This window comes from Acanthopagrus latus, chromosome 1 (genome assembly GCF_904848185.1).
Source record: "Acanthopagrus latus isolate v.2019 chromosome 1, fAcaLat1.1, whole genome shotgun sequence".
In the NCBI taxonomy this organism is placed as follows: domain Eukaryota; kingdom Metazoa; phylum Chordata; class Actinopteri; order Spariformes; family Sparidae; genus Acanthopagrus; species Acanthopagrus latus.
The window spans coordinates 24699823-24722187 of record NC_051039.1 but is presented as its reverse complement, the minus strand read 5'-3'; the positions used below and the strand labels follow the sequence as shown (position 1 = coordinate 24722187).

The window sequence follows — 22365 nt, the reverse complement described above, 5'->3', positions numbered from 1 at the left end:
TCTCTGTCAGCTGCCGAGTCGAGCTTCAAATCTCTCTTTTTCATGTATGTTTCGACCGTTAGGAGGTGGAGCGTAAGTGTGAGTTTCTTAGCTGGCTCTGTTTCTTCACCCCCTGAAGACTGTTCATTTACAGTCACTTAAGACCTCCACCCTCTCACCTGAGACTCAGTGTCATCCTCTTCTGTGGGCTTCAGAGCGAAAACTGCATTTCTACATAAACTTGTTAAATGCATCACAATTATATCCATGCCAAAACCTAAATGTTAATGTTATGGACTTTATTTTCCCAGTGTCTTAAATGTACAATATGCAGTTTGAAGAAGAATGTTTAACCAGAAGAGAAAAATTGTATTATATTGATTTGCATAAGTGACTAAACTAACTAAAATAACTGTCCTCATAGGGTGACACAATTCCACACTGTTTTACTTTGTTTATGTTCGCAGCACCCTTCTATTTACCCATCTTTCTAGCTTCAAACAGTGTTTTTGGGACCTTGCTTCCCTCTGAGTTACCGCTTATTAAGTTATAGAAATAAATCAGATATTCTTAGTATTTCTGACTTTGTATGATTCTCCTATAATATTGTAAATATGCATTTCTGAGTTTGAATATCTTATCCAAAACTACATAATGCACCTTTAATGTGGGCAACAAACATCTTTGAAGGTAGATAAGCTTCAACATTTGCTGAAACTTGGAGTGACTTTCAACGTTACATTTTGAAAAGTGATGTTGACTTCACACAATAACCACAGCAGCTGAAAGCTACTTATGTAATAATACAGTTCATCTGTGGTTACTGTGAACAGATATTTACCGATGTAAGTCAAACTAAGTACACATGATCATACCTGTAGTTGTAATGCTGTTAGTGAAGAACATAAATTGATGACAGTCAAAACAACAAAAAGGTTGAATAAAATAAATTGCACATAATGATTGCTGTACGTAGCTGTGTGTCCACACTGTGATGGTTATTGTATACCTTCAGTCTGGAAATAAACTCAAATCAGTCACCCCATCTGGGTTCATCAGTGGAAGACGTGAAAGTAAAGGCCGCTGTAGTCAAGGCACTTTTCAAGCGTGGATGTAGTTCAATGTGCTTCACAAAAAGTAAGAAAAAAGAAAAGAAATGCAATAAAGCAACATTACATTTCACATTTAAATTCAAAAGATGACATAAACGATGGGAAACGAGAATGCATTCATAATGATGTTGCTGTAAAAAACCGCCTCAGATACTAATGTAACTTGGTGTTGTATGTGATGCAGACTTCTGCCACATTCACACAAACATCAGGACTGAAACTGAACCAAACAACTGGATGAGAGATCATCTGGGACTAAAAAAGGAGGTACGAAATGTTTTATTTGAAATGAAATAAACCAAAAAGGCATTTAACATCTGACTTTCATAGTTTCTTAATTGTTACACATGAAATGAAATATTTACAATAAATAAAACATTTCTAAAGATTGAAAGTAACAAAGCATTTGAAATATGACAATTAAAGGTGCACTATGTAGGTTTGGGGTATACATTTTAATCAGAGAAGAGAAAAATTGTTCTTGATTGATTTTTATGCTTAAACAAACTAAATAAACAAACTCTCTTTGTTTTCATGAACGAATAAACCGAATAAATAAACTGACCTTAAGGGGCAACACAGTTTCATACTCTTTGACTTTGTTTATATTTGGCGGACCCTGCCACCTTTCTAGCTTGAAAAAGTGTCCTTGGGACCTTATAGTCCTGTAATTAATCATAGATATATAGGAATTTGTATTTCCTTATGAATACTGTAAATTTGACCTTTCTGTAATTCTGAATATCGTCTCCAAACCAACATAGTGCTCCTTTTAACAATGAGTGATAAAGATTGCAAGTAATACATTAGTCTTGAAAAGTAATACATTAATAATACATTATCAACTACTAAATAGTATCATATTAATGTTAATTAAATGTAACCATTAGTCACACTGTTATAGAAATGCTTTTACTGACCCTCTAACACTGTAAAGTAATGCAGAGGTCTGTGTTATTTTTCATCCACTAGTTAACAGGTCACGTGTGGCTGCTATCTAACAAAGCATGCTTTGGCACAGAGCGTAGAGCCTGTTGGTGCACATACAGTTTTTGAATAAACGTAACGCTCCATTGCAAAGATCTCAATGGATTTCTCTACGATCTTTTACTACTGCACTACTTAAAAACATTCTATATGAATACATGATAAAACAAAATATCAGTAAACTACAGTAAATGGGTAAACAGTTTGGTGAAGCTCACAAACAAACACACCGACATGCAAAACATTCATGATTCAGTTTCCAACTCTGCAGTTAAAGCCTCATCCCCTTTGTCGAAGCAATGCCTCTGATAGTTTTAACACACTCCACACACGCACGTACAGGTCGGTCATGCTCCTCTCTGACTTCTGAGAAGATCTGTGTGTGAAAGGTGATTATAGTCTGGCTGCTGTTTATCTGTTGACACGGGGCAGAGGCAGGCTGCTGTCTTCCCACAGATAATGGACCTCTGACTGCTGCTGATCCCCGATGACGAGCCCACCACTGATAAGGACACTCTCTTCACCTCAGAGTGACGACTGCACGCAAAACATCCACTACACAAGCTGAAAACTGGGGTGGCCAAAAAAAAAACAACAGCCTCTTTATGGCCTTAAACACATCTCATCAAGTTCACCTGCCATCTGTTGGTCTGCCAGAAGACAGCTGTCTTCTAAAGTACCTTGTTAATTTGTGTGGGTATCGTGTTAACACAAGACACCAAAAGAAGAAGAGGTAATGTGTGCTAATGCCTCAATAATACCATATTCATCATGCCCTTTATCACATAAGGATTTTTTTAGGGACAAATATAGCCCTATAATGCTTATGAAATTATTTTTAAATTAAAACTTAATTTTGATTTTTAGCAGTCTCATACTGTAGTTCCCACTTCAGTATTAAAGGCCTGTGTCATTTTTCTGTTTTCATGTATTCATTGTGATATTCTTCCACATAATATTCCTTTTGAGCTGAGTGTTATGATATGAATAATAGAATAAAAGGAATGAATGGGGAAAGTGGACATCTGTAGCTGCAAAAAGACAGAAAGATTACATCAGCACTGATAGCCCCTATATTTGGTTTTATAGCCCTTTTGCATTATCAACAGTAACTCATGTAGTATCAAGTATCAGCACAAACAAAACAACCTGTCTTTGTCTCCATCTAGTGGCCAAAAGTTGTCAATGTGCCGACGGCTGTAGAAAAAAGTCAACGGCAACTTATTTTATCGTGATTTATATATACTGAACGTTATATTAAAATATTTAACGTCATGGTGCAACGCTATCTGTTTTAAAACCGTGACATCAGGAGCAGTCACTGCAGTTAGCAGCCGTGTCTTTAGCACGGAAGTTTTGTAGCTGCTTGGTTGCTATAGCAACAGACTGTTGTGGTCTCGCAACGATGAAGCGGTGATTAGCTATCGTTAGCATCAGCACAGGTGTTTCAGGAGGAACTAGTGATAAGAGAAGAGGTAAAGTATACATTAGGTCTTTAAATTTCTTGTCACTTTAAAACCCTCCTTTATAAACGCCTACTTTACGTAAAGTCAAGTTCTTACCCTTCTGACGTTAATCAGTTGCTGTTGTTACTTACCTAGTTAGCTACTAGCTTAATGTAGCCCTTTAACCTAAATTAAGCCAGGCTACGCTGTTCTGTTTCGATGACGTTTTGGAATAAGACACTACATGCAATTACACGTGTCTCTAGGCCCAGAGTATGAGAAATTTAACTGATGGTGGACATTTGGGCAGATAAGACTTTGTATTTTACATATTCCATATTTTTGCATGCAGGCCTGACAGTAGTGAATACAGCTGAAATCCCCCCATATGTCACCAGTTAAATTAACATAGTGTCACGTAGCTGTCACTCACTCAGTGTCTATGGAGCAGCTCTAGGATTTATTCTTAAAATAACACAAGCATCACAGTCTGTCTGTTAAAATATTTTGCTGAAGCTGTTTCAGTATGAGAGATAACACAGAGGTAAGTCCCAGAGATGTTGTGCGTCTCTTACAGATGGAGGCCTCCTCACAGAGCAGAGTTGGTGGGGGACTGTGGAACCACCCCAGACCCACCCAGTACAGCAAGGAGACTCAGGATATAGTGAGATGTGAGATGACACACTCGTTCATATTCTGGTGTGGATGGGAAACACATGAGTGATGATGGTGTACGTATGTTCAGATACATTTTCCAATTGTGATCATTCTCTCTCCCGGTGCTCAGTAATGATGCAGGAAGCTGGGCTCGACGACTTCCGGAGAAACCAGATCAACAATTGCCTCAAAAGTAAGTTTGAGGCGTCTGGATGTGTGGTTTGGGGGTGCAGTGTGGTGATTATTTGTGAGTACTGCATTGTACACAGGGACCAAATATATACATTTCTAATATATTGTTAGAAATACTTGAATTGGTAAAGTGTTCACCGCATGTTGTTTTGTTTCTTTTGCTGCTGTATGAACTTTTTAAACTTTCCCCCTTAAGATGGAACAGCTTTACCACGGACATCTCACCCTGCAGTGCCAGCTCCCCCTCCTCGGCCAAAAAGCAGTAAATCTGTCCAGAAATCCCTGGATTGTACGCTTCAGAGACGACGCAGCGCTGAATCCTGTCGTTCTGGGGACAGCTACATCAGAGAACAGTTCTGTCCTGGTCCTACAAGTATGTTCTTGAAGCTGGCACTGTTTTCTTATCTGTGTTAGTACAATCATAGTCTCATAGACTCATTACTACAATTGGATGACTTTGTCTATTTCACCCTAGGAGACTTGGAGAAAGAGAAGAGGAGGCTTCAGAATATTTTTGCGACAGGACAGGAAGAGCCCACAGCTGCACAGCGCGCACTGATGCTCAAAAATGTTCAGAAGCCAGAGGTGGTGGAAAAGGACCGATTCCAGGAAGGTGAGGGTGGCTGCACAGAAACAGATGGTGTAGAAGAGTCACAATAACTGCTGTTAGATAGAGGAAATGTTGTCAGAAAACACACCATATCTAAATCAAGATGTTTTGTGTTTGAGAGAAAGATGTTATGATCACACAGAGTCTGTTTCTATTCATTTAGTCTAGATTAAAGGGATGATATGTTTTTTGTGTTTCTAGGGGAATTTTATGAGATACCATTACCATCCAAGCTTAGCAATGTACTGCTGTGGACGGAGGAAGCAGCAAAACATCATTTAATCCCCTAAAAAAGAAATAAAAACTCAAAAAGACAAACAATTTAATTGTGCAATATATTTAAAATACTTCCATGTGTTTGCCTTGCCAACAGACAGCCCTTTCCAATGAGGAACTGAAGCCTTTCAATCACTCTCTCCATAGCAATTAATCTCCTTTGACAAAACACGATCACTTTACCTTGCAGAACACAGGAGTTGCTGATCTGCTGCTGCCCCTGATCAGTTGACCTTAGTGAATCTGAACTGAGCCTTGAAAACACAATAAATGCCGCACAAATTAATTAACACAAAGTAATCGATCAAGGTGTCGTCAGACTCCATCAACTCCTGTGTTCTCTGAGGAAAGAAATACTGTTTTTGTCAAAGGAGTCTGGCACCTTTGACAAGAGGATGATGTAACCACTTCAGTTTTCCGTATGAAAAGGCTGTCAGGTGGTTAAAAGTTAAGCAGTGAAACTAATCTAAATATAGCATACATTTAAACTAACAGACATTATTAGTTTTACAGTCAATGATGTAACCCCACTTCAAAGAAACCAGAACTATTCCTTGAAATTCTGTTCTGTGTTGCTCTCATTTGTCTAAATATATCCAGCGCTCTTTAAGCAAGTCTAATATTAACTTGTTTGTTTCTTCTGTAGTTCTGGATGAGATCGAGGAGAGGAGACAGTTTCTGGCACATATGACTGCTTTGGGCAGGCAGAGGGATTACATCACCATCATCAACACAGAGATATCGCTGGTAAGCAGCCGATGGTTTGCATATGGACTAATTAGTCTGTTATGGGTTTTTCATTGATTTATCATCATGAATGTTCAGTGTGTTGTTCTTCTAAACAATAAAAATAGATGGTGATAAACATCAATAGCAATGTAAAATAGATTCTGAAAATGGCATCAAGGTACCATTCTGTATTCAAGAAATGAGGTTAAGACTATTTATTCTCCCTTCTGTTCAACTGCACTAAAACCTGTGCTGTGTGTCAACTCAGAAAATTCGAGAACTGGAGTTGTTGGACAAGGCCCGCAGTGCCAGGAAGGATGCAGTGACATGTGAGAGGAAAGAACCGACTGCAGAACAGACAAACATGAACATGTACGAGACGGGAGGAGGGGAGACTCACTGTAACTGACTGAACTGTTGGAAGTAAAGTGCAGGCATTAAAACTTCAGATTCAGATTATGAATGAATGTGTCGAATTAATTATCATGAGTGTGGTAGTGATGTCAGCGAGTGCCCAGCTGACCGGGTGCACCGTGCTTCAATTCAGCTCAGGTGTGAAGGAGACATCAGGTGTTAAAAGCATTAAATTCACCAAAACATACTTTCATTAAGTTATTTTATTCCTCTGCCTTCCAGTGTCAGTATTTTTATTATACCGCTGCCGTTTTAGGACCATGTATAGCTGACAGAAATGTGACACTACAGCCCTTGGTTTCAGCTGGACAAGAGGACAGGCACAGAGCAGAAACACAGACACAACAGAGATTACCATTTAAAATGGAGGACAAACAGACAATCTAACGGACAGAACAGGAACAGAATGAGTAAACATACTGACATTTACATTAGCTTGAACAAATGACGCACATACACATATGCAGTTAAATAAATGGCACTCGTACAAACAATATTAACACGTTTTTTTTTTCCTATCCACTTTTAAGGCAAAACATGGAATAACACAGAAAGGCATAGTAAAATAGAAATGAATGATTGCATACTCCTGTTCCCCCCCACTGGTTAAAACTGTTACAAACTGTTATGCTAACTTTGTTAAAATACTTTTGTCTGCCTATTCTAATATCATTATTGCATGTGTGACCTTTCATGTTAATAAACTTCTGAACACGTCTGAAGTTGAACACTTTCGGTTTCCTCCAGACCTCACGTTTTCTACATCAATCTGATTTTGACATAGTCACTCATAAATAATGTGTATCCACTTCTTTGCTGATATGCATTTACACAAATGACACCATCGCAAAACTATGACTGAGGAAACTAAAAAACAAGGAAATCAACATTATAACGTAGCAGCTGGTAGAGCTTAGGTATCCACTGTTGATTGAGCATTTCAAGGGTAGATGTTGCGAAATTTAAAGCAGAATTTATCTTCAAAACATTCTCCTTTCACTAGTACCACAGGATCAAACCAGACATGACGTGAAACCTTCACAGTTATCCATCTACTGACCTTTGGAATTAAGGAGTGCAAGTCAGGAGCAGAGTAAAATCATTACAAACTCATAGCTATCAGGGATCAACTTGCATCCAACTGATTCATTCAAAGTGAACTCTTGAATCACACCTTTGCTGAGCCTTGATAAAGGCCTACAGGGACAGACACACTGTGCTATGCAAAGATAGTGAAGCAACATATAACCAATCAGTACAGTGATTTAGAAACCTGCTGGCTTGAGAGGTCAGAGCTCGAACAAACACGTCAGCTCATAAAGCGGTCGAGTCGTCACACCGTCTCTTTAAAAGTCACAACTGAAAAGAGTCAGCAAAGTAAGATGTGAGCAAGGTGTGGATTCTGGGCTGCGCTTCAAGTCATTTTAATGACAGTTAAAAGGAGATGTCATCTTTTCTTCTTGACTTGATGTTTATTTTCTCACACCCTTCTGTCTTTTCCTTAGTCTTGTTAAAAAAAGTCTCATATCCTCTTGGAGGATAAGGTGTCCTTTCTACGGTGTTTTCTCCTTGCGGGGGCTCTTGCCTGGCTCTGCTTTATGGCTCAGCCTCTTCAGCACCTTAATGGGTTTGAACTTTGCCCCTTTTTTCTTCTGCTGCTGCTGCTGTTCACCCTCCGGATCCTTATGGAAGTCTTGATGAAGATGAAAATAAAAAAATACACAATGTTAAGGAACACAGAAGTCTAAAATCGTATCCAATCCTAAGAGCTTACTCTTCTTCATACCTTTTTTCTTCAGCATGGCTCCAATAAGTTTATCCTCCTCTTCTTCCCTGTGACAGAATGACTTTTAGATTGCTGGGAGTTGCAAAGTATGACTGATCAATACAGAGTGCAGAGACACACGGTAAGCTGCCAGCCATTGATTACCTCTGCCTGTCCTGGTCCATGTTGTTGACAATTTGGTTGCGCTGCTCAATGATGGTAACCAGCTCAGCCATTAGCTCCTGCTCCCGACTCTTGTCCTCCTCCGTCCACTCTTTCTCTGAGGAAGGAAGATGGAAGAAGATACACAAAATTAATTCTTACACTTTGGATTTTGTGTTTGAGCACTTTTTGACTCATTGAAAGAACAGTAGAGCATCAGTAAGTTTAAACATAAATGCAAATCACAGGTGTTACTGAATCCACGTGCAACACTGTCATTTCATTTGACAACTTAACCTATGCTTAGATGTACAAGTGAAGTGCGTTAAGAATTACACAAACTTGGAATACATTTGATTGTACGTTTTCTGAACATGAGGCCAAACAAACCTGGTTTATTGAGAAGACACCTCAGCTCGTACTCCACATCAGCTTGCCTTTCTTCCAGGTTCTGCTGCTTTGCTCTACAATGAGCAACAATTTACACAGTACATAACGTTAGACACGGATCACCTCCAATTTTCTGCTTTACTTTAACGTAAACTCTTGATTTAAATTTGCAGTTGCAACAAAGAAAACATCTCATCTTCCTTAAATAACTGGTCCTGTTTGATGTTTTTTCTCCAGACTGTGGTAAAAACATCAGAGGAACTTTGCTCATTAGTTGGACTGTACAAGTTGGCCATGGCTGAGGAGTTTACGAGTGGGCCTGATTGGCACTGAGGTCAAAATCTTCAAACATTTGGCCCTTGCTGCAGTCTGATACCTACGTGTAGACTAGCTCAGCTTCTCGTCGAACTAGAAGGTGTTTCTCGTGAATGAGAGTGAACCAGTCCACCAGCAGGTGCTCCTCATCCTCATCTGTAAACGCAAAAGAGTTTTTTTTTTTAATTTAGGTTACAATCCTATACTTTTATTATTTGACCAGTGGCAGCATTTTAGTGACGTGCGATGAGTTACCATTAGGGTTGTCTCTCAGCTTCTTCTCCAGCTCCACTCCCCTCTGCTCCAGTTCATCCAGCTGCTTCTCCAGCTGACTCATCTCCCCGTGGATGTCCTCTACTGGGATGTACTGATCCGACTGCACCTGGACGGATTTTTGTATCATTTGATTACTTCTTCCCCTTTGTTTGACACTGAAGTGGAAACATCCAGTCCACACATTTTTTTAATGCTACAGAATACAGTGCATGTTTGTCTTTAGTTTTTGTACCTTGCGTTTGATAAGAGGGAAGCCATGGCCGGGGGCCGGGGGTCGGGCAGGACGAGGGCCTTTTGGTGGTCTGGTTTTGGATTTGGCAGGGGAGGGAGAAGCTTTCCTGTTGAATGGGTTCTCCTTACAGATCCGCTAAAATGAAGAAAGACATACAATGTATATTGTGCAAAATGTGTTACTTTATCTCATTTTATTTGGAGTTTCTCCTACTACCTTATTGTTTGATTGGGTTGCTCCTGAGGCCAATGGGCTGGGGGTTGTCGGGGGTCGCGGTGGAGGTGCCCCGGGCCCTTTGCTCCCTAAGCTGCGACCGGTCTGTGGAGTGGCTGGAGCTGAGCTGGCATTTGAAGGCATGGGCGAAGGGTGGGGGCTTGGGGAGGGATGAGGCAGAAGCTCAGTGGAGGAGGACGAAGGAGAGGCTGCCGAGTCGCACGGTGAACAGATGGAAGGCTCCGAGACGCTCTTGGTGAAGGGGTGTTGCTGGTCGCTGCTGGCACTGCCACCCAACGGGGGCTGGGAGGAGCTGTGGTCTGAGCCAGAGGAAAGACTCTCTGTGCTGAGAGCTGGAGAGGGAGAGCAAGAGGAGGTCTGAGAGTGAGAGAGAACTGAACGGGAAAGAAGGTTTAGCAAAAAACAAGAAAAGAATTGGGAATCAAAGTAGTTGAAATAGAGAGAGGATGGAGATAGAACAAAAAACACTATGAGCATAATTCTGTGTATACAACATCCAACTCTTTGTACTTATTGTATTGGTTCAACTTACACTTTAAACTGAGGGTGTTTGAATCCTCATCAAGTTAACTATTTAGTATTTGGAGCACTTCACATATGGTTTACATGTACTTCAACGTTAAAAGGGGTTTTTTGTGTTTCACAGTTGATGTACAAAAGTGAAAGCAAAAGGGTAGAAGCTCTTGCAAGGTGTGACTTTTGCAAATTTAGGGTGTCGGATATTGTCGCTCAATGTGAGGACATGTCAGAGAGGAAGAGGATGTGGTATTGTTAGTGAAGGAGACGGTCTATCGTGTGGCTGAACAATCAGAGACAGTTAAAATAATAGATTAAATTAACTGTTTGGTACACCGTTATGAGGCAAGATTACAATATAAACTCAGCCTTTCGTAGTGGATGACAGACTGTACAAAATGTGCCAGCACAACAAACCAAAAACACTCCAATGGATGTAGCTGACTAATGTGAAAACATGAGAGGCCATGAGGAGAAACTCAGAGGGTTACCAGAAGACACAAGACATTTCCTTGTCTGCTCAAACATGCAAGTGCAAGTAAATGCATCAACAATCTTTGGATCTAATTCATCATACAGACAATAATCCTATATTAACATCCAAAGCAATCAAAGGATTTTAGGACATAAAGATGAGTTCTTGGCTAGCCAAGTCAAAATGACCTCAGTCCAATACAACATGCATGTCATATGCTGCAGGCCAAGCTCAGCTAACTGTATGTGAAACAAAACTTTGACCTTCACTTTGTCCCATTTCATCTGATCCAATAAATTGAACATATGTTTAGAAATGGCTAAAATTCTGACACCCTAACATTAGGTTGAAAATCAATGTGTTTTCAGTGGCAGCAGATGAAGACTGGAGGATGGGGTGAAACTAAATAAATAACTTTACATTCATTTTATCTTTGGTCTTTGATAACTGCTAATAAATGAAACAAATAAATCAATATGTACTTTTCCTGATTTATTTGTTTCATTTATTAGCAGTCATCAAACAATTTACTTTAGTCAAATAGATTTCTGACTCGTTTGCCTGCTCAGAAAAAGCTTTAACCTGGAACCCTGGCATGTATTCACAACTCTGAAGTACAGACTAACTGGTGTTAAAATGTATGATATTGTTTTGACAAAGCAAGGCAGAAGAAACGGATTGAAAGCACAGTCTGATGTTAAGAAAATGTAATGCTGATTTAACTGACCTTGGCTACCAGCAGGTGGCTGCGGAGCACGAGGTGCTGGTCGTTTCTTATTCTTGGTGCTACCCGGGCTGGCAGAGCGGGACGAGCTTCCTCCACTTGGGGGCGTGTCTCCGCCGCTCGCATCAGCTGCCCGAGTGATGCTATACCATGGGTGACTAGCCGCGACTGAAGCAGGAACCGCACCTCCTTCACTTCCCCCTTCCTCCTCTACCTCATTATTTTCATCATCGTCGTCCTCATCGAATGGGTTGGCGGGCGGAGGGGGCGTGCTGGGTCTGGAGCCATCCCCTTTGAGAGAGGACAGAGAGCCTGTATTGGGAGGTGTTGCCAGTCCAGCAGGGGGAGGGGCAGGGGCTTTCTTCTTCTTGGAATCTGATTGGACCAGGGCGAGCCAAGGTGGGTCTTTGGGTTTATGGGTGCCACTGGACAGGCTGGACAGTGAGATAGACAAACAGGGATGGAGGGTTCACAGAGGGGAAGGTGACAAAATACAGCAAAATGGAGGCACAGAGGGGCAAGCAAATACAGTACATGCAGCAAACAGAGATAGACTATGATGATATGAGTAAGGTCGATGAAATGGTGCCAATGAACAGAAAAGGAGCTCAGCTACCTTCCAGGAGACTGTGATCTTTCTCGAGGTTTGGGAGGAGTCGGAGGCTTTTGATTTTCACCTGTTATATGAAGTAAAATGTGAGGATAAACATTAACAGATCCTATTTTCATATAAATTCATTTATATTCTGCAGTAAGTATGCACCGACCGTACCGTCTGCTGTACGGAGAAGCCGAACACGAGGGGCAGGACGAGGAGGAGGGGTTGGCTCAGAAACCCTGCGCGGTGCTGGGACTGGCCGACTTGCACCTTCAAGATGAGTGACAGGTGTAGAAGGGAGGTCTCCATTTGTTGTTAATTTGGCTGGTGTTTGAGTATCTTCCTCTTTCTCCTCTTCCTCCTCTTCATCGCTCTCATCAAAAGGGTTGGGAGGAGGAGAAGAGCGTGGTTTCTCCTCTGTCTCTCCGCTGCCATCCATGTCTTTAGCTTTTCCCGAAGTGTCTGCTTCATTTGTTGTAGTTGTAGTCACTGTCACAGAGTCATTGGTAGGCATGTCGGTATCATTTGTTTGGCTTACTGGAGAAGGAGTTTTTGCCTGATCGCTGTCTGAGGGCGAGGCGTGAGGAACTGGGCTGCGACCAATCCTGGTGGACTGAAATCCTACTGGTCTCTTACTAAGATCTGGCCGACCGTTCTGATTGGCTGAGGCATGCCTTGCAAGGTGATGTGTACAGACCAACGCCCCAGAGATGCTCTCTAATTTGTAGGATCCAGGAAGTAAAGTGCTGTGACACTCTATGCACCTGAGACAACAACAACACAGGACAACAGAGAGATTTTCAACAGCTCAGAGATTTCTGATAAAAGTTATGAAGTTATAAAGTTGCAATCCTTAAGGTTTTCTTGAAATCAAATCCAGCAATCCAATATTTATGGCCAGTGCTTTTTTAGCCAAGCCAACTGCTGTATTTACAGGTTATAGGTTACTGAAATTACTGTCCCTGTCCTGGAGGATTTCAATGTCCCGGACCAATGAAAGCAATTCCAGTTGGATATCATCTGTATTTAATCAATTTTAAACAATGAATGGAGAAGATAGATACAATGTATCACCAGTCCAAAGCGTTGGTATAAGACAACCTGGGAATGAGACTTAACCAATGTACTACAGTTCTTAAGAATAATTTAGTGTGATTAATCCAATCAAAATAGTGTCTCAAGGGAATAATTTTCGGTGGACATTATTACCAGAGATAGTTTATTGTGTTCGACTTTTATGTGGCCACCTGCTCTGTAAATAGATAAACCAGCTGCTCTTTTGTAATAAGAACCGTAAGGATCATCACTTAAAGCCAATCAGAGAAGTATTTTTTCATTGCATTGTCAGAATTGTTGTTATGCCTCCACAGATTCACTCATAGGTTTGGGGAAAATAAAAGTCTATATTACACAGAGGTAGACAAAAGCTGCAGTATTCACCTGAAACAGTTGCGGTGGTAGAGCTTGCCGTCCACCAGAAACCTCTGCACCAGGTGGACATGTTTCTGGCAGGCAGCGCAGGTGCTGCTGAGCGTATTGCGCTTGACTGCAACCGCTTCCACACCTGCCTGCGAGTGCTGGCTCGGCTAATGCAAGCGACCGGGACGTTGTTCGCAGGGAGGGGACAGGGCGGAGACGTCAGGGGAAGTGGGGAAGATGGAGAGTAATGGGGGAGGGGGAGATCAAACACGGAGTCAGGATTTCAGGATGTGGATTGTTCATTCTGTTTAGCTAGCTGAATCTACTGCTCATGATTTGATGTGGCTCATTACTGCATTTATTTTTCAGTTCAAAACATCATCAATTGATACAAAAAAAAGTGTCATGATAGCAAAGTTTATATTAGTATCAAAATCCAAACAGCTCAGGTTAGTGCCTCTGGGAGTCACAGATTTCGGCTATGATTGATATTAAAGATTGATATTTCGCTTTCAGGCATTTCATTTTTTGGCTCTTTTTATTAGCGTTAAGTAAAAAAGGGGTTTAGCAGCGGCAAAGGTTGGCACACAGTGTTAGGATTGTATTACTGTTAGTCTTTAATGTACAAGAGGTGGTTAAAAAAAGACTGACCTAACTGTTTTGCTTTCATCTCCTCTAACCCACCCCCACCCCCCATCCTACTGCCTAGGCTCAGGACCAGAGAGTGGAGGGGGGATCAGATGTGAGGAGGAAGAAGAGCAGGAAGAGGAGGGAGTGGAATGGATTTCCATCTGAAGAGGGGGGTGGGGGGGAGTTGAGGTGGAAGATGCCAGTACATGGGAGTATTGGGGATGGAGGAAAGAAGTTGAAGGCATGCGAAAGAGAAGAGAGACAGGATACAGAGGCTATCTTTATAGACTCTACCTCTGTTGCTTTGCTTTTCCCCAGCTGTGCAACACAAAGCCCACACGAGGAAGCAGTAATTACAAAATCCTCAAGTGGATATTGTACACTGTTGTGCTGCAATGGCAGGATGGGATTTGTATTGTACAGATCTGATGACTTAATACCCCCAAATAGCACATGCAGAATGATCCTTAGATAATCCAAGGCTTCAGAGACACACCAGTATTCTACCAGAAAAATATGTGAGGTTTCAGTGTGCTTATCCAGGCCTCCAAAGGACATCATAAACAAAATATTGCTTAAAAAAAAATACAGCTTGATAACATGCAGCTCAAGTAGAGTATCATGCAGAGATAATGGAGTTCAGTGAAGCAGTTTTTCTTAAAATACATAATCAGCCAATCAACACATGCACAGGGTAATTCCTGCTCATCTCTACGCCTTTCTCCTGGTGTCAAGTCCTGTTCTTACCTCAGACTCAACCACTTTGTCTTCCAAAGGGGTCGGGGGCCTTTTCTGGGCTGGCTCATTAAGACCGACAGAACTCAGCCTTTTCATGCAAGGGGGGTTGGCTGCAGAAAAAGGAAAGCATCTGTTAAATATTTGAAGATGATGAGGATTGTGGATAGACTGGATAACAAACATGCTAACAGCAGATGAAGTAAAAAAAACATTAAATTAACTGTAATTTAAAAAGATTATATATATTTTTTTATGTTCCCACTGCTTTGATTTAATTTAGTGTAGTGTATGCACCTTGAGATTTGTTGTTGAAGAAGTTGTAGTACTGAGAGACGTATGTGATGATGCTGAGCCGGTCAGGCACTTTCATGGACACCATGTCTTCTGGATCCAACAGGGCAGGTATCCCCAGCTCTGTCTCTGCCACCTCAAATGCCTATCATGAAGCAAAAACACAGAGAAAAGGTTGGAAAGGAGCAGGCAGATTTAGTATCTGAGGCCCTTTATGCACTGTTTTACATACATGTCACATGATTATCAAAATGACTGCCAATTGTAGCCAACGGCAGTTATCTGATTATTCTAACTATCATCACTTCCCCATTATTAATATTTAAACAGACTGCAGCATTTTGGTCTGGTTTGCCTCAAGTGTGTTGGGATTATTTCTATGGGAAAAAGGGGCTGCAATGGACACTGTGTGAAGTGGATCACCCTGAGTGACAGGCACAATGTTTGTGAAAATATTACTCTTCAGTGCTTGGTGCAGCACAAACAAAAGTCCATTTAACTTCATTGCATTGGGTTAGCACAGAAGAATGATATCTGATATGATAAAAAACAAAACTATGTGCATGGCTTGATAACAGTATGGGTGAGTGACAATGTATGGTTTGTTCAGGATGTCAAGTTACGGCCTAAAATGAAAATGTTTAACTCAAACTGAAATCTGGGTATTCACAGAAATGAAGTCATTTGTTTCCATGCAAAACACGCAGACACTGAAGATAGAATTATGTCCTCAAATGCTTGGCACAGTCAACCAACCGCCAAATGCCTTCAATAATCTGATCTGCTGCCAAAACACCAGTCATTTGCTCATAGTGTAATGTTTTGTCCTTCGAGGATAACCCTCAGTCTAATGAAAAATTCCACTCAAGAAATGAGAGCGCGAGTAAGGTTATATAACACAGATACAATCGTTGGCAGTCACACAACACTGAAATAATCCAGCCAACAAATTGGAGCTAAACCCATATTGATCAAAATGCATTTGACTGCACTGACATTAATCACAGGTTCACAGCTACAACAGGTCATAATCCTCCAAAACAGTCAGTATGCCATCCTTGAAAATACCACAACAAACAATCAACTTTTTTTAGACATTTTGTAGACCAAACAACCATCGTTTCATTGAGAAAATAATCGACACATTAATGGACATAGTTGCAGCCCTGCTTATGTGCCAAGTCTTTTTCAGTCTGTCCCTCTCTTATATGTAAATATTAGATTCATTACAAGATAACAGTCACACAATCACATTCACAACAGTCTTATAAACTTTGGTGTGTGTGCTTGTAGTGTACCTACTCTTGTGACAGTTTACATGACTGCTGGGAGGCAAATCGGCTACATTTTCGATCAATGTCACCTTTATGTTAGCTTGTTTGCATTCTATTAGCTTGATTTTCATATCAAAAATTGTGTGAGAGTACACTGATAAGTGAAAAGCTGAATGTGAGCAAGCAGAGGGAACTGGAACTGACACTTGTTTTCTACCTACATGATGTAACTCAACCTGTGACGGCAGTCAACAGGGTTAAACATGGGTTAGTTGTGGAGAACAGACTCCTGTAAATATGTCTCCTGTATGTAGGGGTACTGAAATAATACAAGGACAGTGACAACCAAATTTAAGGCGCTCAAATCTGGCTTGATAGCTGTAAAATCTGACCCAGGTTTGGGTATTTTTCCCATTTATAGTCATAGATTTCTCACTCAGGTTAGGCCTTATGGGAACAGGGAATTACTTGCTTTATTTATATAAAAAAAGGACACTGAGCACAGTGACAGTTGGTATCTGGTGCAACCACCAGCTACCACTTTCTCTGAAGGCTGTAGGATCAAAAGAATGTAAACAGCAGCTGAGAGCTGCCAAAGCTTAGCTCAGACTGAAAAGGAGGAGGCTCCCATTTCTTCCACCAATGTTCTGTTGGCTTACAGACGATATGGAAAAACCCAACAGAGGAAATATGATTTTAAAAAACTTATTTTCTGGTTTCAGTCCACTGACTTGTAATAAACCGCAAATTCAGCACTTTTGCACTTGAAATCCTCTTTACATCCTCTCTCCACAGGCTTATGTCAGGAACTTTTTTGTGTGATCATGAATGCTCTGTCTTCCTCACCCTCCCAGTTTGCCCTCGACAGGCTCCACCAGGATTAAGTAACACTTCTCTGCACACATACAGTCAAATTCACTGAAGTCACACCCGCCACAGCTGCATGCATTCATATGACTTAATAACTTTACAGCTGAATAAAGCAAGGGTGGTAACACTGCCATCGCCTGGAGCTGAGTTAATAACATGAATGAGTTCATAGGTGACCCTCCCTTCACCAACTGTCACACAAAATGAAACAATTATGCAACACAAGATCATAGGACTGTTAAAGCTATAATCTAAAAACCTTTATTACATATGTTGTTGAGTTGTGTACATTATATTAAACGTAACACATTAACATTTCCATGAACTCAAACATAAACCACCTCAGATAGATTTTCCACTTTTGGCAATGAACACAAAAACTCCCATGATGCCACGGTACTTCATGTCAGCAAATCACATCTTCTGTTGTCATTGTTTGAGCCCCCGACTTGCAGAAAATACATATTTTGCATTTGAGAAATCAAAACACAGTTAGTGTAGCGGTAGCCCGCAGGTGCACTTATAGACACTTATCCTTTGTGCATGAGGATGATCAACTGCCTGGTACCGGGGCTGACTCTACTAGTGTCAGAGATGTTGGATATAAAAACATATATAACAAAAATGTAATTTATTCCTGACTTAAAAATTGAAGGCCAAATCTACATGTATCTGTAGAATGTAGACACACCAACAAGACATATAGATGTAAAGCTGACTCACCAATCGGTTGTTCTCGTAGACATTCTCTTTAGACAATGAGCTGAAGTCTCTGGAATTACAAGACAGAAAATAGTTGTTAAAATTCAAATCAAGAGATAGGGCACAGCAATAGGCAGTCAGTGTACAGTTATATAACTGCAACAACCACAAACCATAGTATCTCCTTTTACATCAGGACTCCTGCAGTAGACCATAAAGAAATACTGTAACTGTCCAAGCCATGCTGATACAGGGCGGAACTGTATTTAGCTTGCCGACCTATTTCCACTTGTGTTATGAACCATCAAAATGCTATTATTGGCTTGAGTGCATGACGGACAGAAATGGTGAGCAGTTAATCTCGCTGACGGCTGACAAGTGTTCCCAAACCACATATAAATGATGCCTGATGTAAAAAAAATCTGCCAGGACAAAGGGAAAAGAAGCATCAAACAGGATTGATGGGCTGATAATTACAAGGCTCTGCTTTGAAATGCCTGCAGCGGGTAACTAAAGCCAGACCTCTCACCAGTAAACATCCTGCAGTAAAACTGGAAAATGTCTGAGGTGTTCTGGGATGAAAGTGTGGCTGTGTGCACAAGTACACGAGTGTTGACACGACTATGTAACAGTAGGACAACAGTATGGCGGAAGAAAAACCCAGCGTGACCCTGGTGAGAGCTTGTGGAAACCATGTGGAACACTCAAGGAGGCAAAACCCTGTGAATGAGCTCCGTGTTGGAGCCACACAAAGTGACCTCTGTTCTCTCTAATCTAGTTCCCATGGCCACAAACACACCGAGCAGCAGCTCTAATGTCAAGATCATGTCAAAACAAGTCCACTGTGTCAGATCTACCAACACAGATGGAGCTGCAGCCACTTTGCCAAACTGTCCTGAGTAGAGTTCTTGACACTCACAGAACAGACAGCACCGGCAGACACTGTCATGGATGATGAAGCACAGTGTGTGATCCAAATTGCGAACCTAATCCACTGTGACTCAGAGTCTCACTCCGAGGTTTATTTTGGGAAAGAGGACTGCTGAGGACCAGTTTGTGTGACTGTGTGTCTGTGTGTCTGTGTGTGTGAGGCACTTAAAATCCACATGATTAAAACCTGGGCAAACTGGTACATCTACAAAAGCTGGCTCAGTCTGATGGACAAATTTGTGCGAGAGCATACAGGATTTGGGATTTAGCTTATAAACACATCAAAATCAGTAGTTTTCGTAGAAGAGTATGTGACGCAAGTGAAGTTCCCTGTGGAGACAAATTTCAATGCAGAGAGGACATGGGAAAACTCAAAAGTAAAACCAAGTAGATGACGAGACCGTTTGCACTGACACATTGCACGAAAAAGTCTGAACAGGAGCTGGCTACATGTACACAGGCTGAGCTGGATGTCAGCCTTTACATTTGAAGCTTCTTTTGAGGTTTTGAAATAAACATCTGAATGTCTGTCTTCATATTTCATGAAATCATCACCCTAAAAAAGTTTTTTTTTTTCTATTCTAAATCACTGTACAAAATCCTAAACCTGAATAAAATGAATAACTGGATTAAATAGGGCACAGAGCACCAAGCAAATGCAGATATGTAATATTATCTTTCAGCGTTAGAGCCAAAATAGATTATCTATGCCTATGTAACTTATTGTGTTGTGAGATTGCTGCTCGACTGCTCTGTTAAAGGGGAGCGATCACAGAAAATGATAGTTATTATTGAGTCTCAATCCCAAAAACAGTAGTTTTGAGTTGGTGACTTGGCCCAAACCAGCATCCGTATTGGACAATCTGGGAATGAGACTCAACAATCAACTACTTCCCTCTAAAGTGACTGAATAGACGTCCAAAGCCAATTTTTTCAATCAAAATGTCCACATCATGAATACAGTTTTGAAATTTTCTGTAAGGCCTTAGTGCACACAAATCCCATGGTTAACAAGCTCATGAGCGATTTCCCTCAGTCATACCACTTCACTCTCCAGTGGGCAGAGTGACCTCTGGCCTCGGCTGAAACTTAGACAAGGCCATTTGCTGTGCTCACGTCTCCACTGTGCTTCAGTGTGATGTATCTGGATGAGGATGCACTGGCTGTAGAGAGAAGGCCAGCGCTACAATGGCCTGGCCCAACATTAGACCTAAATCCAGTTTGACAGGCGGAGGTCTCAGCTGCAGATTAGCCTGACTGACTGTCTGTCTGGATCAGAGCGAGTTCAGTTGGGCCACTGCAGCTTTACAGGAAGGCATGCTGGGCCACAAATTGAGGAGGTAGAGCTTGAAAGCCTGGGTGTTTAGGATTTGCCCACTCTCTTAATTTCAGCTCCACTGCTGTGCTGTGTTGGCAGATATATTCCACTTCACTGACTTGTCTTTCTGTGACTTGTCCAGTGAATGTTTGCTCTATGACCATCCAAGCGTAGTCCAATTTGTTCACAAATGTCTGGACCACCTGAGAGGTCAGCAGCATGGGCAAGATGCTTATTGCCCAAACTGATTCCATCACACCGCAGCATTTCCTCTGGGAAAAACGAGGGACATTACATGTCATTCAGTGGATGCTTTTACACAACCTCCTCCTACAAAAACAAGGGTTGTTGACTTGTCTCTCACGGAATCAAACCACTAATCCCGGTGCTGTCAACAGTATGCACTACCCACTCAGCTATATAGTCACATTGTGCTATACAGGACCAGTGCTTTTCCACAGAAATGCGTGTCCACTGTGAGTCATATGAGGGTCAGACATTCTCTGTCCATCGATGACCTACTGGACATGTTTTGAATCAAATGATTTACCTGTCTCGACGCACAAGTTCCAGAATCATATCTGAGAAAAACAAAGGCTGGTCACTCACTTATCAAGTGTCAGTCACTCTGTGAGTAAGAGATTTGCTGTTTGTGGACTCCACCAAAACATCTGCGAACCCTCGTCTCTATATTAAGTTATGTTAAGTCACCCTGCTACTGTGGTTGTGTTTTTGTGGTAGTTTCTGCCCTGTGTGTGTGTGTAGGTGTGAAATGCAGAGAGGAGGGTTGTGTTGTTACAGACAGGACATAGCTTGTCGGCCTGAGTTAATTACAGCACAATGGCTTCTCACTGTACAATGTTCATAACAATACTTTTACTGGTGTTTCAGGCCATGATATAATAGACCCCAAATAAGACTTAAAACACACAATGACAAATAAAACTAAATAATAATGGCATGTGTTCAGTTGTCTAACCTCTAGTGATATCAAAATCAGCCATGTTAATGTAGTGTTTTGTAGAAAGCTTTCTGCTTAAAATCTATTTAAAAACAGAAAAACCTCTTATCTTTGTTTACAGGAGCCTTACATAATCCCAGTCTTTAAAAACTTCTCACGGATTAATCTGGGGTACAGATGAGTTCATGATCCGGCTTTGGGTCTACATTTACAGTATTTGATGAATGGATTAACAAACTTATTAATAAAGTACTTGTACCCAATTTCAGCGACAAGAGTAAGCAGTGTGTCACTCTTTAATATGTGTCCACCTTCAGCCAGCTGAATCCTGTTTGTCACAGTAATGTGCGTTACAGATAAAATAAACCGTTGTAAATTGTTCTCTCGTTGCATATTAATTTAAAATGTAACATCTTCAGGATTCGGGTTACTTACATCAGTTCAGGTCTGTAACGATGTATTATGGCACAAAACGCCAGCCCGTCGCGAAAGGACGTTGACATGTCCTTTATTTCCACATCGTTGTAATGTTCACACTGGATCCGACACCACTCCTGGAGAGCCTTCAGAGATCCCATCATACTGTTATCATAGATATCCAAGTATTCCTTTCAAATAAAAATCGAGTGTTCTTTGTCCCAGGTGAGACAGGAGACAACACACAAAGTATTTTCTTCAGTCATGAACGACTCATCAGCTGCGTTTCAGTGAAGAGGCGACAGCTAACCCGGCAACACCCGATATTCCGTTTCGATACATTCATCAGCGGCCAGTGAGTCAAGTTAACACTAGCATGGCTTGCGAGCTAGCTGGATGTTAGCTAACTTTTGCAACAACAAAATGCATTATGTCTCCCCCTTTATCTCCTGTGCCGAGCTATTCAGAGAGCGATGACTGCATCTAAACCGGTACTTTGGTCAGAAGCACCGGGGAAAAACACGACTGATATCCACGGTTGATAACGAACGCTTGCCAACAAAGTTCAACGTAGTCAACTTGGCTAACTATGTTAGCTAAGGTGGATACACGAGCCTGCTGCTAGCCTGTGTGCAGCCTTTGTAGGTTTGCTTCTTTTAAGTCAGCTCGGGCACTGTGAGAATGGTCATTCCCTGTTTCGGGCGATGTTGTAGTTTGAGTCGAAGCA

The 22365-nt window shown here is 41.3% G+C and overlaps 2 protein-coding genes across 4 annotated transcripts; one reads left to right on the top strand and one right to left on the bottom strand.

Annotated features, from left to right (window-relative positions):
* The first annotated feature begins 3394 nt into the window (after positions 1-3394).
* c1h22orf23 (chromosome 1 C22orf23 homolog) lies at positions 3395-6450 on the top strand. The gene is made up of 7 exons (XM_037098458.1): positions 3395-3553; positions 4101-4194; positions 4311-4373; positions 4569-4745; positions 4848-4985; positions 5905-6005; positions 6256-6450. The coding sequence occupies exons 2-7, from the start codon at positions 4101-4103 to the stop codon at positions 6394-6396; spliced, it is 714 nt and encodes a 237-aa protein (XP_036954353.1). The 5' UTR covers positions 3395-3553; the 3' UTR covers positions 6397-6450.
* Positions 6451-6589: 139 nt separating this feature from the next.
* On the bottom strand, positions 6590-21839 carry micall1a (MICAL-like 1a). Of its 3 annotated transcripts, none has more exons than XM_037098398.1 (16): positions 21657-21839; positions 18034-18082; positions 15170-15311; positions 14885-14985; positions 13529-13674; positions 12263-12852; positions 12107-12167; positions 11494-11924; positions 9758-10149; positions 9542-9676; positions 9289-9415; positions 9099-9189; positions 8719-8792; positions 8332-8446; positions 8188-8234; positions 6590-8094 (listed from the first exon to the last, which is right to left on the bottom strand). In XM_037098398.1, the coding sequence occupies exons 1-16, from the start codon at positions 21800-21802 to the stop codon at positions 7955-7957; spliced, it is 2787 nt and encodes a 928-aa protein (XP_036954293.1). In that variant the 5' UTR covers positions 21803-21839; the 3' UTR covers positions 6590-7954. The 3 variants fall into 3 exon arrangements, with proteins under 3 accessions (XP_036954293.1, XP_036954299.1, XP_036954308.1); XM_037098404.1 differs by having other exon boundaries at positions 9758-10107; XM_037098413.1 differs by lacking the exons at positions 13529-13674; positions 18034-18082; positions 21657-21839 and having other exon boundaries at positions 15170-15308.
* Between the last annotated feature and the right edge of the window lie 526 nt (positions 21840-22365).

Bases quoted from the DNA above. Each gene is read 5' to 3' on its own strand.
- c1h22orf23 (XM_037098458.1), top strand. From the start codon at position 4,101: ATGGAGGCCTCCTCACAGAGCAGAGTTGGTGGGGGACTGTGGAACCAC. The intron at 4,195-4,310 runs GTGAGATGACAC...CCCGGTGCTCAG, and splicing joins GACTCAGGATATAGTGAGAT to TAATGATGCAGGAAGCTGGG. The intron at 6,006-6,255 runs GTAAGCAGCCGA...GTGTCAACTCAG, and splicing joins TCAACACAGAGATATCGCTG to AAAATTCGAGAACTGGAGTT.
- micall1a (XM_037098398.1), bottom strand. From the start codon at position 21,802: ATGATGGGATCTCTGAAGGCTCTCCAGGAGTGGTGTCGGATCCAGTGT. The intron at 8,793-9,098 runs GTAGGTATCAGA...TGCTCATTGTAG, and splicing joins GAAGCTGAGCTAGTCTACAC to AGCAAAGCAGCAGAACCTGG. The intron at 8,235-8,331 runs GTAATCAATGGC...ATTCTGTCACAG, and splicing joins ATGGACCAGGACAGGCAGAG to GGAAGAAGAGGAGGATAAAC.